The sequence below is a fragment of the Ranitomeya imitator genome, chromosome 4 (genome assembly GCF_032444005.1).
Source record: "Ranitomeya imitator isolate aRanImi1 chromosome 4, aRanImi1.pri, whole genome shotgun sequence".
Lineage (NCBI taxonomy): Eukaryota > Metazoa > Chordata > Amphibia > Anura > Dendrobatidae > Ranitomeya > Ranitomeya imitator.
The window spans coordinates 582,705,911-582,719,671 of record NC_091285.1 but is presented as its reverse complement, the minus strand read 5'-3'; the positions used below and the strand labels follow the sequence as shown (position 1 = coordinate 582,719,671).

Here is a 13,761-nt window from a genome sequence, read left to right as displayed (position 1 = left end):
GTCAGTATATAGATGTCACAGTGTCACTATATAGATGTCACAGTGTCAGTATACGGATGTCACAGTGTCAGTATATAGATGTCACAGTGTCACTATATAGATGTCACAGTGTCAGTATACGGATGTCACAGTGTCAGAATACAGATGTCACAGTGTCAGTATACAGATGTCACAGTGTCAGTATATAGATGTCACAGTGTCAGTATATAGATGTCACTGTCAGTATACGGATGTCACAATGTCAGTATACGGATGTCACAGTGTCATTATACAGATATCACAGTGTCAGTATACGGATGTCACAGTGTCAGTATACGGATGTCACAGTGTCAGTATACAGATGTCACAGTGTCAGTATAAGGATGTCACAGTGTCAGTATACAGATATCACAGTCTATAAAGGCACGGATGATTGACCTCGTGGAGACCAAAACATCCAACACCGCGGAGACACCATCACGTGTTTCTCAACGCAGGCAGTGAATAGCCAGGCCTTTCACCGGGAAGGAACAACCAAGGGAAGGGCAGCATCCAATAAAGGAAAACATCCAATAAAGGAAAACCACCTATGCCAAGCATGGTATCCATCCACAGACAGCTGTTTCGGTGTCTCCGCGGTGTTGGATGTTTTGGTCTCCACGAGGTCAATCATCCGTGCCTTTATAGACTTTCTACTAGGCACTGCTCCTGATAGCCAGTTTCCTACTCCACACTGATGAGGGGCAAAAACCCCGAAACAGCTGTCTGTGGATGGATACCATGCTTGGCATAGGTGGTTTTCCTTTATTGGATGTTTTCCTTTATTGGATGCTGCCCTTCCCTTGGTTGTTCCTTCCCGGGGAAAGGCCTGGCTATTCACTGCCTGCGTTGAGAAACACGTGATGGTGTCTCCGCAGCTCCTCTACTTGCATTTACAGATATCACAGTGTCAGTATACGGATGTCACAGTGTCAGTATACGGATGTCACAGTGTCAGTATACGGATGTCACAGTGTCGGTATAAGGATTTCACAGTGTCGGTATACGGATGTCACAGTGTCGGTATACGGATGTCACAGTGTCGGTATACGGATGTCACAGTGTCGGTATACGGATGTCACAGTGTCGGTATACGGATGTCACAGTGTCGGTATAGGATTTCACAGTGTCGGTATACGGATGTCACAGTGTCGGTATACGGATGTCACAGTGTCGGTATACGGATGTCACAGTGTCGGTATACGGATGTCACAGTGTCGGTATACGGATGTCACAGTGTCGGTATACGGATGTCACAGTGTCGGTATACGGATGTCACAGTGTCGGTATACGGATGTCACAGTGTCCGTATATAGATGCTGCAATGTCAGTATGTAGATGTCACAGTGTCAGTTTATAGATACCATAGTGTCAGTATATAGATGCCGCAGTGTCAGTATGTAGATGTCACAGTGTCAGTATATAGATGTTGCCGCGTCAGTATATTCCAGAATGCTGTAGATGAGCCCCTGATGTCGGAGGGCTTAGCTCAGCTTCCATTTTGGGGTGATAAGTTCCCTTTAATATGTAGTGTGTGGGGTGAGGAGGCTGACGTCACCTGGTAACCCTCTGCTCCCATGTCACAGCAGCGCCCGGCTAGCTCAGTCGGTAGAGCATGAGACTCTTAATCTCAGGGTCGTGGGTTCGAGCCCCACGTTGGGCGATAGGTTTTTTTTCAGTCTAAGAGGGGAAAACGCAAAATCTTTTTTTTTTCTGTTTCCTTCATAATGTGAAATATGCTCAGTGTTTCTTTCCTATTTGATTATCTAATCTAATTTTCGTGTTTTACCTCAGTCACGTATTTACCTCAGTCACATTGCACACTACACCAAGCATAGCATTTCCACATGAGTATTTCTATGCAAACGTCTCCTATGACCATAACAAACCAGCAAACAGATTTTTTTCATATCATAATAAACCACATTCACTAAGGGTTTTCGAGGTAAAAACACAGGGTGGAGGCTGAGATGGCGGGAATACTTTAGAACTACAACTTCCATGAGCACTAGCGCGAGCTGGGAGAAGCTGGGCAAGCGCAGAAAGGCGGTGGTACCTAAGAGCCGCCGGTGCGCATGCGCGTCGGGTGCCGTGACGTGCGGGCCCGCGCGGTGTGTAGATGCGGCGGATCCGTTGCCGGGAGCCGCGGACGTTATAAATGGCGCCGAAGCAGGACCCTAGGCCTAAATTTCAAGAAGGTAAGCGACTAGTGGAGGCGAAGGTGCAAAAAAAAAAAGGAAAAAAATGTCTCGCTCTCTAGGTTGGAGCGTGGGTTCCATGGTGACCGGGGAGGGGGTCGCAGTGTAATGGAGCATGTGAGGTCTCGGACTGCCGGTGTGCAGGACGGGCGGTGTATCCAGGTAAGGACGTGCGTCTGCCGGCGGTAGGGTGAGACCCCCAGACAGGCGGGGGATGTAGGGTCTGATAGCATCCGACCAGTGCAGATCACATCGGCCACAATGGTGCTACGAGCATACCGCTGTGTGTACTGGGGCGAAGTGCTATGGCCTCATATCTGTGCCCAGGGCATTGGAGGGAGGCTGATGGGGGCCCTCGGGGAGGGGGGACAGGAGGCTGATGGGGCCCCTCGGGGGGGGGGGGACAGGAGGCTGATGGGGCCCCTCGGGGGGTGGGGGGGCAGGAGGCTGATGGGGCCCCTCGGGGGGTGGGGGGGCAGGAGGCTGATGGGGCCCCTCGGGGGGTGGGGGGGCAGGAGGCTGATGGGGCCCCTCGGGGGGTGGGGGGGCAGGAGGCTGATGGGGCCCCTCGGGGGGTGGGGGGGCAGGAGGCTGATGGGGCCCCTCGGGGGGTGGGGGGGCAGGAGGCTGATGGGGCCCCTCGGGGGGTGGGGGGGCAGGAGGCTGATGGGGCCCCTCGGGGGGTGGGGGGGCAGGAGGCTGATGGGGCCCCTCGGGGGGTGGGGGGGCAGGAGGCTGATGGGGCCCCTCGGGGGGTGGGGGGGCAGGAGGCTGATGGGGCCCCTCGGGGGGTGGGGGAGGCAGGAGGCTGATGGGGCCCCTCGGGGGGTGGGGGAGGCAGGAGGCTGATGGGGCCCCTCGGGGGGTGGGGGAGGCAGGGGGCTGATGGGGGGGCATGAGGCTGATGGGGCCCCTCGGGGGGTGAGGGGGGCAGGGGGCTGATGGGGGGCATGAGGCTGATGGGGCCCCTCGGGGGGTGAGGGGGGCAGGGGGCTGATGGGGGGCATGAGGCTGATGGGGCCCCTCGGGGGGTGGGGGAGGCAGGAGGCTGATGGGGCCCCTCGGGGGGGGGGGGAGAGGCAGGAAGCTGATGGGGCCCCTTGGGGAGGGGGGACAGGAGGCTGATGGGGCCCCTCGGGGGGTGGGGGAGGCAGGAGGCTGATGGGGCCCCTCGGGGGTGGGGACAGGAGGCTGATGGGGCCCCTCGGGGGGTGAGGGGGGCAGGGGGCTGATGGGGGGCATGAGGCTGATGGGGCCCCTCGGGGGGTGAGGGGGGCAGGGGGCTGATGGGGGGCATGAGGCTGATGGGGCCCCTCGGGGGGTGAGGGGGGCAGGGGGCTGATGGGGGGGCATGAGGCTGATGGGGCCCCTCGGGGGGGGGGGGGGGGGGAAACAGGAGGCTGATGGGGCCCCTCGGGGGGGGGGGGGGAAACAGGAGGCTGATGGGGCCCCTCGGGGGGTGGGGGGGGGAAACAGGAGGCTGATGGGGCCCCTCGGGGGGTGGGGACAGGAGGCTGATGGGGCCCCTTGGGGAGGGGGGACAGGAGGCTGATGGGGCCCCTCGGGGGGTGGGGGAGGCAGGAGGCTGATGGGGCCCCTCGGGGGTGGGGGAGGCAGGAGGCTGATGGGGCCCCTCGGGGGGTGGGGACAGGAGGCTGATGGGGCCCCTCGGGGAGGGGGGACAGGAGGCTGATGGGCCCCCTCGGGGAGGGGGGGACAGGAGGCTGATGGGGCCCCTCGGGGGGTGAGGGGGGCTGATGGGGCCCCTGGGGGGGGCATGAGGCTGATGGGGCTCCTCGGGGGGTGGGGGAGGCAGGAGGCTGGTGGGGCCCCTTGGGGGGGGGGGGACAGGAGGCTGATGGGGGGGCCCCTCGGGGGGTGGAGGAGGCTGATGGGGCCCCTCGGGGGGTGGGGGGCAGGAGGCTGATGGGGCCCCTCGGGGGGTGAGGGGCAGGAGGCTGATGGGGCCCCTCGGGGGGTGGGGGGCAGGAGGCTGATGGGGGCTCCTCGGGGGGGGGGGGGGGGCAGGAGGCTGATGGCCCCCAGGCTTCCTAGTTCAAGCATGGGATCTGCTGCATAGGTGTATATGTACGTGCTCCACCATTGGGGAAGGAAAGCGTCACCAGTGGATTTCTGATGGATAAGGCCACATTCACATGTCCAGTAATCAGATCAGCAATAATACGTTGGCAGAAGAGTTGTGCTGCTGCAACTTTTTTTTCTTTGTTTTTAAAAGAACTGATTTTGTCTGGATCCATTATTTTTTACCATTGAAGTCTATGTAAAATGCATCCTTTCTCTTGCCATCCGGTTTTGTTCCATTTGAAACTGATCTGATTTTTGCTTACTGGATCAGTTTTAAATCGAATTACTTGAACGTCCGACATCCAGTAGTATTTGTTAAATGTTTATTTTTCCACCTCCAGTAAGCAAAGAAAAAAACAGATCCGTTATCAAATTGGAGAAGCTGATTAATGGATCCGTTTATCAATTGCCTTCAATGTAAAAAAAAAAAATGGATCCCGCTGAAATCAGTTTTTAAAAACAAACAAACAAAAAGTTGTCTACACCACTTTTTTTGCCAATGGTTTGCTGCTGGATCCGTTCTAATGGATCATGTGAACATTATTATTACTATTATTATTATTATTATTATTATTATTATTTATTGTTATAGTTCCATTTATTCCATGGAGCTTTCCATGTGAGGAGGGGTATACATAATAAAAACAAGTACAATAATCTTGAACAATACAAGTCATAACTGGTACAGGAGGAGAGAGGACCCTGCCCGCGAGGGCTCACAATCTACAAGGGATGGGTGAGAATACAGTAGGCGAGGGTAGAGATGGTCATGCAGCAGTTTGGTCGATCGGTGATTACTGCAGGCTGTAGGCTTGTCGGAAGAGATGAGTCTTCAGGTTCTTTTTGAAGGTTTCGATGGTAGGTGAGAGTCTGATATGTTGTGGTAGAGAGTTCCAGAGTAGGGGTAGCCATAAACTGTAGCTTTGCAGGGCTGGGGTATACACACATACTCTGCTTCCCCTACAGCAGGGGCGCACAACCGTTTTTAGCCCAAGAGCCACATTGCCACACAGAAACAATGCGGGGGGCCGAGCCAAAAATTACAGGGGCAATACCTTATGTGACACGTATAGCATATTGAAAGTACCGTACAATAAATGACTGATGGGTACAAATTCTACTTATAGGACTATTCCCTCTAAAAATCAAAGGAAGAGCGCTTAGTGCAGACAGTGCTGTTTTTTTTCCCACATTAATCTGAACATTTCCCCAAAAAACAAATGGGCAGCTTATTCAAAGCATTTTGATGTGAGTTTGCAGTAAAAATCCACTTTTTAAGTCATCGTAAAGAAAGCTAAATAGTCCCTGAAGAGGGAGAGCTCTTGTATGCTCATGGCTCTCTGCAATACATCACCTTTTTGCTTATGGCCTAATAACTCACAACTCTGTCTACAGTGGAGGGAGCCACGGAAGGCCACTTGTCTAATTCGCATATTACTTTATGGAGTGCCAAACTGGTGATGAGACCCCATTCCCCTGGTGTATGAAGCACCCAGAGATGTCTACACAGGGCACCATTAGTACTTTCTGGTCCTGCTGTGTCTGCTCACATAGGTATCTTGTTAGACAAGCATTTGTCCAAATGGTTGGGGGCCACACATTGTGCACCCCTGCCCTAAAGGTACCGTCACACTCAGCAACTTTCCAACGAGAACGACAACGATCCGTGACGTTGCAGCGTCCTGGATAGCGATCTCGTTGTGTTTGACACGGAGCAGCGATCTGGATCCCACTGTGCCATCGCTGGTCGCTGCAGAAAGTCCAGAACTTTATTTGGTCGTCAGGTCGGCGTGTATCGTCATGTTTGACATCAAAAGCAACGATGCCTGCAACGTTTTACATGGAGCTAACAACCAGCGAGAACGATAAGTGAGTCGCCGTTACATCACTGGATCGCTCCTGCATCGTGCTGGAGCTGCTGTGTTTGACGTCTCTACAGCGACCTAAACAGCGACGCTCCAGCGATCGGCTCGTTGTCTATATTGCTCAGTCAGCGTTCTTATGGTATGCTCATATGGCATCTTTTATTTTTTTCTTTAACTTGGACCATGTTCACACATTCAATATTTGGTGAGGGTTTTTTTTTTTACCTCGGTATTTGTAGCCAAATCCAGGAGTGGGTGATAAATCCAGAAGTGGTGACTTGTTTCTGTTATCCTTTACCTCTGATTGTCACACTCCTGGTTTTGGCTTAAAAATACTGAGGTAAAATACTGAGGCTGTGACTAGCGATAAACTATAACTAGCGGCTTCCTAGCAAAAACTGCCCATAGGATTAGCAGGTTACTTCTTTTAACCACTTCAATGTATCTGAACGCTGAAGCACATAGAAGACTTAACATGTGCACAGCCATGTTGTTTTTACATTGCTGCCCATTCACTTTTTGCGGAAGGTGGGTACCAGGCGAAATCCACCTGAAGATGCCATGTGTGCATTCTCTCACCATTCTTCTGATGCTTTTAGACGTGCATGTCTCTACGGTGGGCATAGAAGTGAGCCCCCACACCTGCAGAATTTGTTGCAGCCCCACACTGGAATGTGTTTGTGGATTTCTGTTTGTCAATTGAATTCAGTGAAGAAAATCCACTTCAAATCCACTTCAAATGGACTTGCTGCTGATTAAAACATCTTTACCACAAGTCTATGTCCAGTGTGCAGATCAGATTTGTTACATAGGATACAATCCCATGGCCTTGTCTGCTGCTGTAATCCGCTGAGATCTTTACAAAATCCACAGCTTTTCACTCCAGTGTGGACACCCCATTATTGTAACCCGGGAATCTGGTATGAAGAGCGGTATCATATATTTAGATAGTGATGGTTCATTTAGGTGCGGGCTGGCAGTTGCACTTAAAGGGACACTGTCACCTGAATTTGGAGGGAACAATCTTCAGCCATGGAGGCGGGGTTTTTGGGTGTTTGATTCACCCTTTCCTTACCCGCTGGCTGCATGCTGGCTGCAATATTGGATTGAAGTTCATTCTCTGTCCTCCGTAGTACATGCCTGCACAAGGCAATCTTGTTCTGATTTGTGCTGTATTAGTCTGTTCTGTAAAAAGTAGAAACCTAATTCCTCCATTTTACAGTGATTGTCTCATCCAAAGTGAAACCCCTTTATTGTGAGTCTGTCGGGTTGCCCTTTTTCTTGACTGGATGCAATATCACAGCTTTCTACACTAAGGCTATGTTCACACCATCCTTTTTTTTAATGCGGAACCGCCGCAATTTTCCCGCTGCGGGTCCGCAGCTGTTTTCCATGCAGGGTACATTACAATGTACCTTATGGAAAACAGGAACTGCTGTGCCCACATTGCGGAAAATCCCAAAAAAAAGCCGCGCTGAATAGCTGCGGTAAAAAAGAAGTACCATGTCACTTCTTTTTGCGGAACTGCAGCGGTTCTGCACCCATTGATCTCCATTGTGAGGTCAAACCCGCAGTAAAACCCGCAGACGAAAAAAATATCTGCGGGTTTTCTGCGGATTGTGGTGCAGAACCGCTGCAGTGTGGCTGCCCTCCCGTGCACCAATCCCCCCCCCGTGCTCCGATGCCACCCCCCACCCCGTGCTCCGACGCCCCCCCCGTGTCCTAATCTCCCCCCCTTATACTTACCGGGCCTCCCGGTGTCCGTCCGGCCGTCTTCTCCCTGGGCGCCGCCATCTTCCAAAATGGCGGGCGCATGCGCAGTGCGCCCACCGAACCGGCTGGCAGATTCGTTCCAGGCACATTTTGATCACTGTGATAACATCACAGTGATCAAAATAAAAAAAAGGTAAATGTCCCCCCCCCCTTTATCACCCCCATAGGTAGTAACAATAATAAAATAAAAATATTTTTTTTTTTCCCACTACAGTTAGGGGTAGGGTTGCGGGTAGGGTTAGGGTATTTTCAGCCATTTTAACCCTAAAAAAACTTCATAGAAAACACACAGAAACTGCACTAAAAAACGCATCAAAAAACGCACAAAAAAACGCACCTGCGTTTTCTGCCAAGACCTGCGGTTTTTAGTGCAGAAAAAACAGCAGGGAAATCAGGAACGTGTGAACATGGCCTGAGGCCGTGGTCACACTTGCGAGTGCAATGCAAGAAACGCGCACATGAATTCCTGGCACTGCTGTCGGTGGTTTGGACGTTCAGCTGCATAGAAATACATGCAGCTGCACACTCCGGTCCTGAGTGTCGGCAGCAGTGTCGGGTATTGATGACCAGTTGGTCATTCTTTGTTCAGTTTCAGGAATTCATATGCAAGTGGCGCTTTGCATTCGTTATGCTAATGGAGGTAGTAGTGTGGCCTCATTGTTTGACCATTGTTTGGTGTCTGTTTTCAGAATAGAAGAGTAAAAAAAATACTGCATTTACATTTTTTTTGTTTGGTTTTTTTTTTGTTTGGTTTTCTGTACGGGATAATGGACACCAAATAAAAGCCTCATGGACCCTGTAATAATTATTGGAGCCCCCATGCTTCCACTTGCATACATATGCCCAGTGTCACATGCGTTCCATTTGTTCCTGGAACGGGTCGCACATAGATTGTTGGAGTGGGAACATGAACTTGGTGTAACCTGTTAAGAAGCCACAGAAGCCTGATGATGGGTGTGGGGGTGGAATATATGTACACTTACATCCATTTTACTTCTTTCTTCAAGATGCCAAATATTTTCAGGTAAAATGTAGGATGAGGTGAATTGTGATGTCCATCAATGATTAAAGGTTGTATCCAGGCGGGAAATGCATCCACTCCTTGACTTCAGGCGCTGTGAATTGTGTAACCTGTGCACTCACTGATGATACATGGGCCGTCCACACCGTCCCCCAGGGCAGATGACTTGCCAGAGTTTGAAGCTGTATGCAATAAGTGTGTTTCCCAATGAATAGTGCTGTGTGTATAATTTAGTAATATGTTTAGGTATGTGTTGACTTGAGAACCTGGCATGTCAGTAGCCCCGCAGACTGTTGGCCAGCCACATCTACAGCATAAGGCTATGTGCACACGTTGCGGATTTTGCTGGGTATTCGTAATGGATCTGCAGCTGTGGGTCCGCAGCAGCTTTCCATGCGTTTACAGTACAATGTAAACCTATGGAAAACGCAATCCACAGTGCACATGCTGCGGAAAAAAACGCGCGGAAACACTGCGGGTTATTCCGCAGCATGTCAATTCTATGTGCTGAGTAGGGTTACAAACCACCTGCATTAAGGTATGGCTCCACATTTAGGGTTTAGAAGCGAATATGAATTAATTTGACTCTTCCTTGCATGCCTTTCCATTTCTAACTTTGTGTTAGTGCACACATTTAGTTTCACAATCTGGTGGAAAAATAAGAGGGTTATCAGGTTAAAATGCTGCCAAAAATCTGCAGATTTTTTTTCCCAATGTTTGTGTTTTTGCATTCACTTTTTGTCACAGTTAGGCTACTTTCACACTAGCGTTTTTTGAATACGTCGCAATGCGTCATTTAGGGGAAAAAACGCATCCTGCAAAGTTGTTTGCAGGATGCGTTTTTGCCCCATAGAGTAACATTACCGACGTTTTGACACACGTCGCAACCGTCGTGCGACGGTTGCGCCGTGTTGTGGCGGACCGCCGGGAGCAAAAAAACGTTACATGTAACGTTTTTTGCTGCCAACGGACCGCTTTTTCCGACCGCGCATGCGCGGCCGGAACTCCGCCCCCACCTCCCCGCACCTCACAATGGGGCAGCGGATGCGCCGGAAAAATGCATCCACTGCCTCCGTTGTGCGGCGCATTCACCGCTAGCGTCGGAATCTCGGCCCGTCGCAATCCGATGCTAGTGTTAAAGTAGCCTTAGTTGAATGGGTGAAAAATGTTGCAAAATCTCTGTTTTAACAGTGCAAGGAAAAAATAAGCTTCATGTGAATGAGATGTCCGAAACCTTACCGGTATTCACTTTACTGGTACTGCAAAAAGTTTTTGTTTTTTTCCCCTTAACCCCTTCGCGCCGTACTAGTACTGCGCTGCCGGCACTGCATTTGTGCCAGCAGCAGTACTAGTACGGCGCACCGATCACCGCGGTCTCGCGCTGAGCGCCGCGGTGATCGGGTGCGGGTGTCAGCTGTATATGACAGCTGACACCCCGCAGCAATGCCCATGATCGGCGCTATCGCCGATCGCGGGCATTTAACCCCTCCGATGCCGCTGTCAGTAGTGACAGCGGCATAGAGGGGGATTGCGCAGGGACGGGGGCTCCCTGCGCTCTCCCACCGGAGCAACGCAATGAGATCGCGTTGCTCCGGTGACCCGGAAGGAGTCCCCGGATCCAAGATGGCCGCCGGACTCCTTCCGGGTCATGAAGTGACCTGGCTAGCCGGCGCCTGCTGAGAGCAGGCGCTGGAGAGCCAGCTAAACTGCATGTCAGATCGTTGATCTGACAGTGTGCTATGCACAGTGTCAGATCAACGATCTGATCTAATACACAGATGTCCCACCCTGGGACAATGTTAGAAAGTTAAAAAAAAAAATAAATAAATAAATAAAAAAAAAAATCCCCAAATAAAAAAAAAAAAAAAAAACATTTCCCAATAAATCCATTTATTTATGTAAAAAAAAAAAAAACAATAAATGTACACATATTTGGTATCGCCGCGTCCGTAACGACCCGCTCTATAAAACTATCCCACTAGTTAACCCCTTCAGTGAACACCGCAAAAAAAATAAATAAAAAACAAGGCAAAAAACATTGCTTTATTATCATACAGGCGAACAAAAAGTGGAATAACACGCGATCAAAACGACGGATATAAATAACCATGGTACCGCTGAAAACGTCATCTTGTCCCGCCAAAAAAAAGCCGCCATACAGCATCATCAGCAGAAAAATAAAAAAGTTATAGCTCTCAGAATAATGCGATGCAAAAACAATTATTTTTTTATATAAAATAGTTTTTGTGTAAAAGCGCCAAAACATAAAAAAAATTACATAAATGAGGTATCGCTGTAATCGTACTGACCTGAAGAATAAAACTGCTTTATCCATTTTACCACACGTGGAACGGTATAAACGCCCCCCCTAAAAGAAATTCAGGAATTGCTGGTTTTTGTTCATTCCGCCTCCCAAAAATCGGAATAAAAAGCGATCAAAAAATGTCATCTGCCCGAAAATGTTACCAATAAAAACGTCAACTCGTCCCGCAAAAAACAAGACCTCATATGACTCTGTGGGCCAAAATATGGATAAATTATAGCTCTCAAAATGTGGTGATGCAAAAACTATTTTTTGCAATAAAAAGCGTCTTTTAGTGTGTGACAGCTGGCAGTCATAAAAATCCGCCAAAAAAACGCTATAAAAGTAAATCAAACCCCCCTTCATCACCCCCTTAGTTAGGGGAAAAATAATAAAATGTAAAAAAATGTATTTATTTCCATTTTCCCATTAGGGCTTGGGTTAGGGCTAGGGTTAGGGCTAGGGTTGGGGTTAGGGTTTCAGTTATAATTGGGGGTTTCCACTGTTTAGGCACATCAGGGGCTCTCCAAACGCGACATGGCGTCCGATCTCAATTCCAGCCAATTCTGCTTTGAAAAAGTAAAACAGGGCTCCTTCCCTTCCGAGTTCACCTGTGTGCCCAAACAGTGGTTCCCCCCAACATATGGGGTATCAGCGTTCTCAGGACAAGTTGGACAACAACTTTTGGGGTCTAATTTGTCCTGTTACCCTTGGGAAAATAAAAACGTGGGGGCTAAAATATCATTTTCGTGGAAAAAAAATATTTTTTATTTTCACGGCTCTGCGTTATAAACTGTAGTGAAACACTTGTTGGTTCAAAGCTCTCACAACACATCTAGATAAGTTCCTTGGGGGGGTCTAGTTTCCAATATGGGGTCACTTGTGGTGGGTTTCTACTGTTTAGGTACATCAGGGGCTCTGCAAATGCAACGTGACGCCTGCAGACCAATCCATCTAAGTCTGCATTTCAAACGGTGCTCCTTCCCTTCCGAGCTCTGCCATGCACTCAAACGGTGGTTCCCCCCCACATGTGGGGTATCGGCGTACTCAGGACAAATTGGACAATAACATTTGTGGTCCAATTTCTCCTGTTACCCTTGGGAAAAAAAAATTGCGGGCTAAAACATCATTTTGTGGAAAGAAAAAATGATTTTTTAATTTTCACAATGCTACATTCTAAACTTTAGTGAAACAATTGGGGGTTAAAAGTGCTCAGCACACATCTAGATAAGTTCCTTAGGGGGTCTTCTTTCCAAAATGGGGTCACTTGTGGGGGGTTTTCACTGTTAAGGCACGTCAGGGGCTCTCCAAATGCGACATGGCGTCCGATCTCAATTCCAGCCAATTTTGCATTGAAAAGTCAAATGGCACTCCTTCCCTTCCGAGCTCTGCCATGCGCTCAAACAGTGGTTTATCCCCATATATGAAGTATCGACGTACTCAGGACAAATTGCACAACAACTTTTGGGGTCCAATTTATCCTGTTACCCTTGGGAAAATAAAAAATTTGGGGCAAAAAGATCATTTTTTTGTGAAAATTAATATAAAATTTTTTTTACGGCTCTACATTATAAACTTCTGTGAAGCACTTGGAGGTTTAAAGTGCTCACCACACATCTAGATTAGTTCCTTAGGGGGTCTACTTTCCAAAATGGTGTCACTTGTGGGGGTTTCCACTGTTTAGGCACATCAGGGGCTCTCCAATCGTGACATGGGCTCCGATCTCAATTCCAGCAAATCTTGCATTGAAAAGTCAAATGGCGCTCCTTCCCTTCCGAGCTCTGCCATGTGCCCAAACAGTGGTTTACCCCCACATATGGGGTATCGGCGTACTCAGGACAAATTGTACAACGACTTTTGTGGTCCAATTTCTCCTGTTACCCTTGGTAAAATGAAACAAATTGGACCTGAAGTAAAAATTTTGTGAAAAAAAAGTTAAATGTTCAATTTTTTTAAACATTCAAAAAATTCCTGTGAAGCACCTGAATGGTTAATAAACTTTTTGAATGTGGTTTTGAGTACCTTGAGGAGTGCAGTTTTTAGAATGGTGTCATTTTTGGGCATTTTCTGTCATATAGACCCCTCAAAGTCACTTCAAGTGTGAGGTGGTCCGTAAAAAAATGGTTTTCAAAAATTTTGTTGCAAAAATGAGAAATCGCTGGTCAACTTTTAACCCTTATAACGTCCTAACAAAAAAAAATTATGTTTCCAAAATTGTGCTGATGTAAAGCAGACACGTGGGAAATGTTGTTTATTAACTATATTATGTGATATAACTCTCTAATTTAAGGGCATAAAAACTAAGAGTTTGAAAATTGCTAAATTTTCATAATTTCCGACAAATTTTTGTTTTTTTCACACATAAATGCAAGTCATATCGAAGAAGTTTTACCACTATCGTGAAGTACAATATGTCACGAGAAAAGAGTGTCAGAATCACCAGGATCCGTTGAAGCGTTTCAGAGTTATGACCTCATAAAGTGACAGTGGTCAGAATTG

At 48.7% G+C, this 13,761-nt stretch overlaps 1 protein-coding gene and 1 non-coding gene across 6 annotated transcripts in view; both read left to right on the top strand.

Annotated features, from left to right (window-relative positions):
- The first annotated feature begins 1,608 nt into the window (after positions 1-1,608).
- Positions 1,609-1,681, top strand: TRNAK-CUU (transfer RNA lysine (anticodon CUU)). The gene has a single exon. It is a non-coding gene; the product is annotated as a tRNA-Lys (tRNA).
- A 406-nt stretch (positions 1,682-2,087) lies between these two features.
- The window catches only part of MORF4L1 (mortality factor 4 like 1), a 94,222-nt gene continuing 82,548 nt past the window's right edge, over positions 2,088-13,761 (top strand). For 2 of the 5 annotated variants that reach the window (XM_069766450.1, XM_069766451.1), the window contains exon 1: positions 2,088-2,216. In XM_069766450.1, coding sequence (XP_069622551.1) covers positions 2,177-2,216 — 40 coding nt within the window. In that variant the 5' untranslated portion in view covers positions 2,088-2,176. The remainder of the gene's footprint in view (positions 2,217-13,761) is intronic. The other 3 variants (XM_069766447.1, XM_069766448.1, XM_069766452.1) reach the window with 2 other exon arrangements.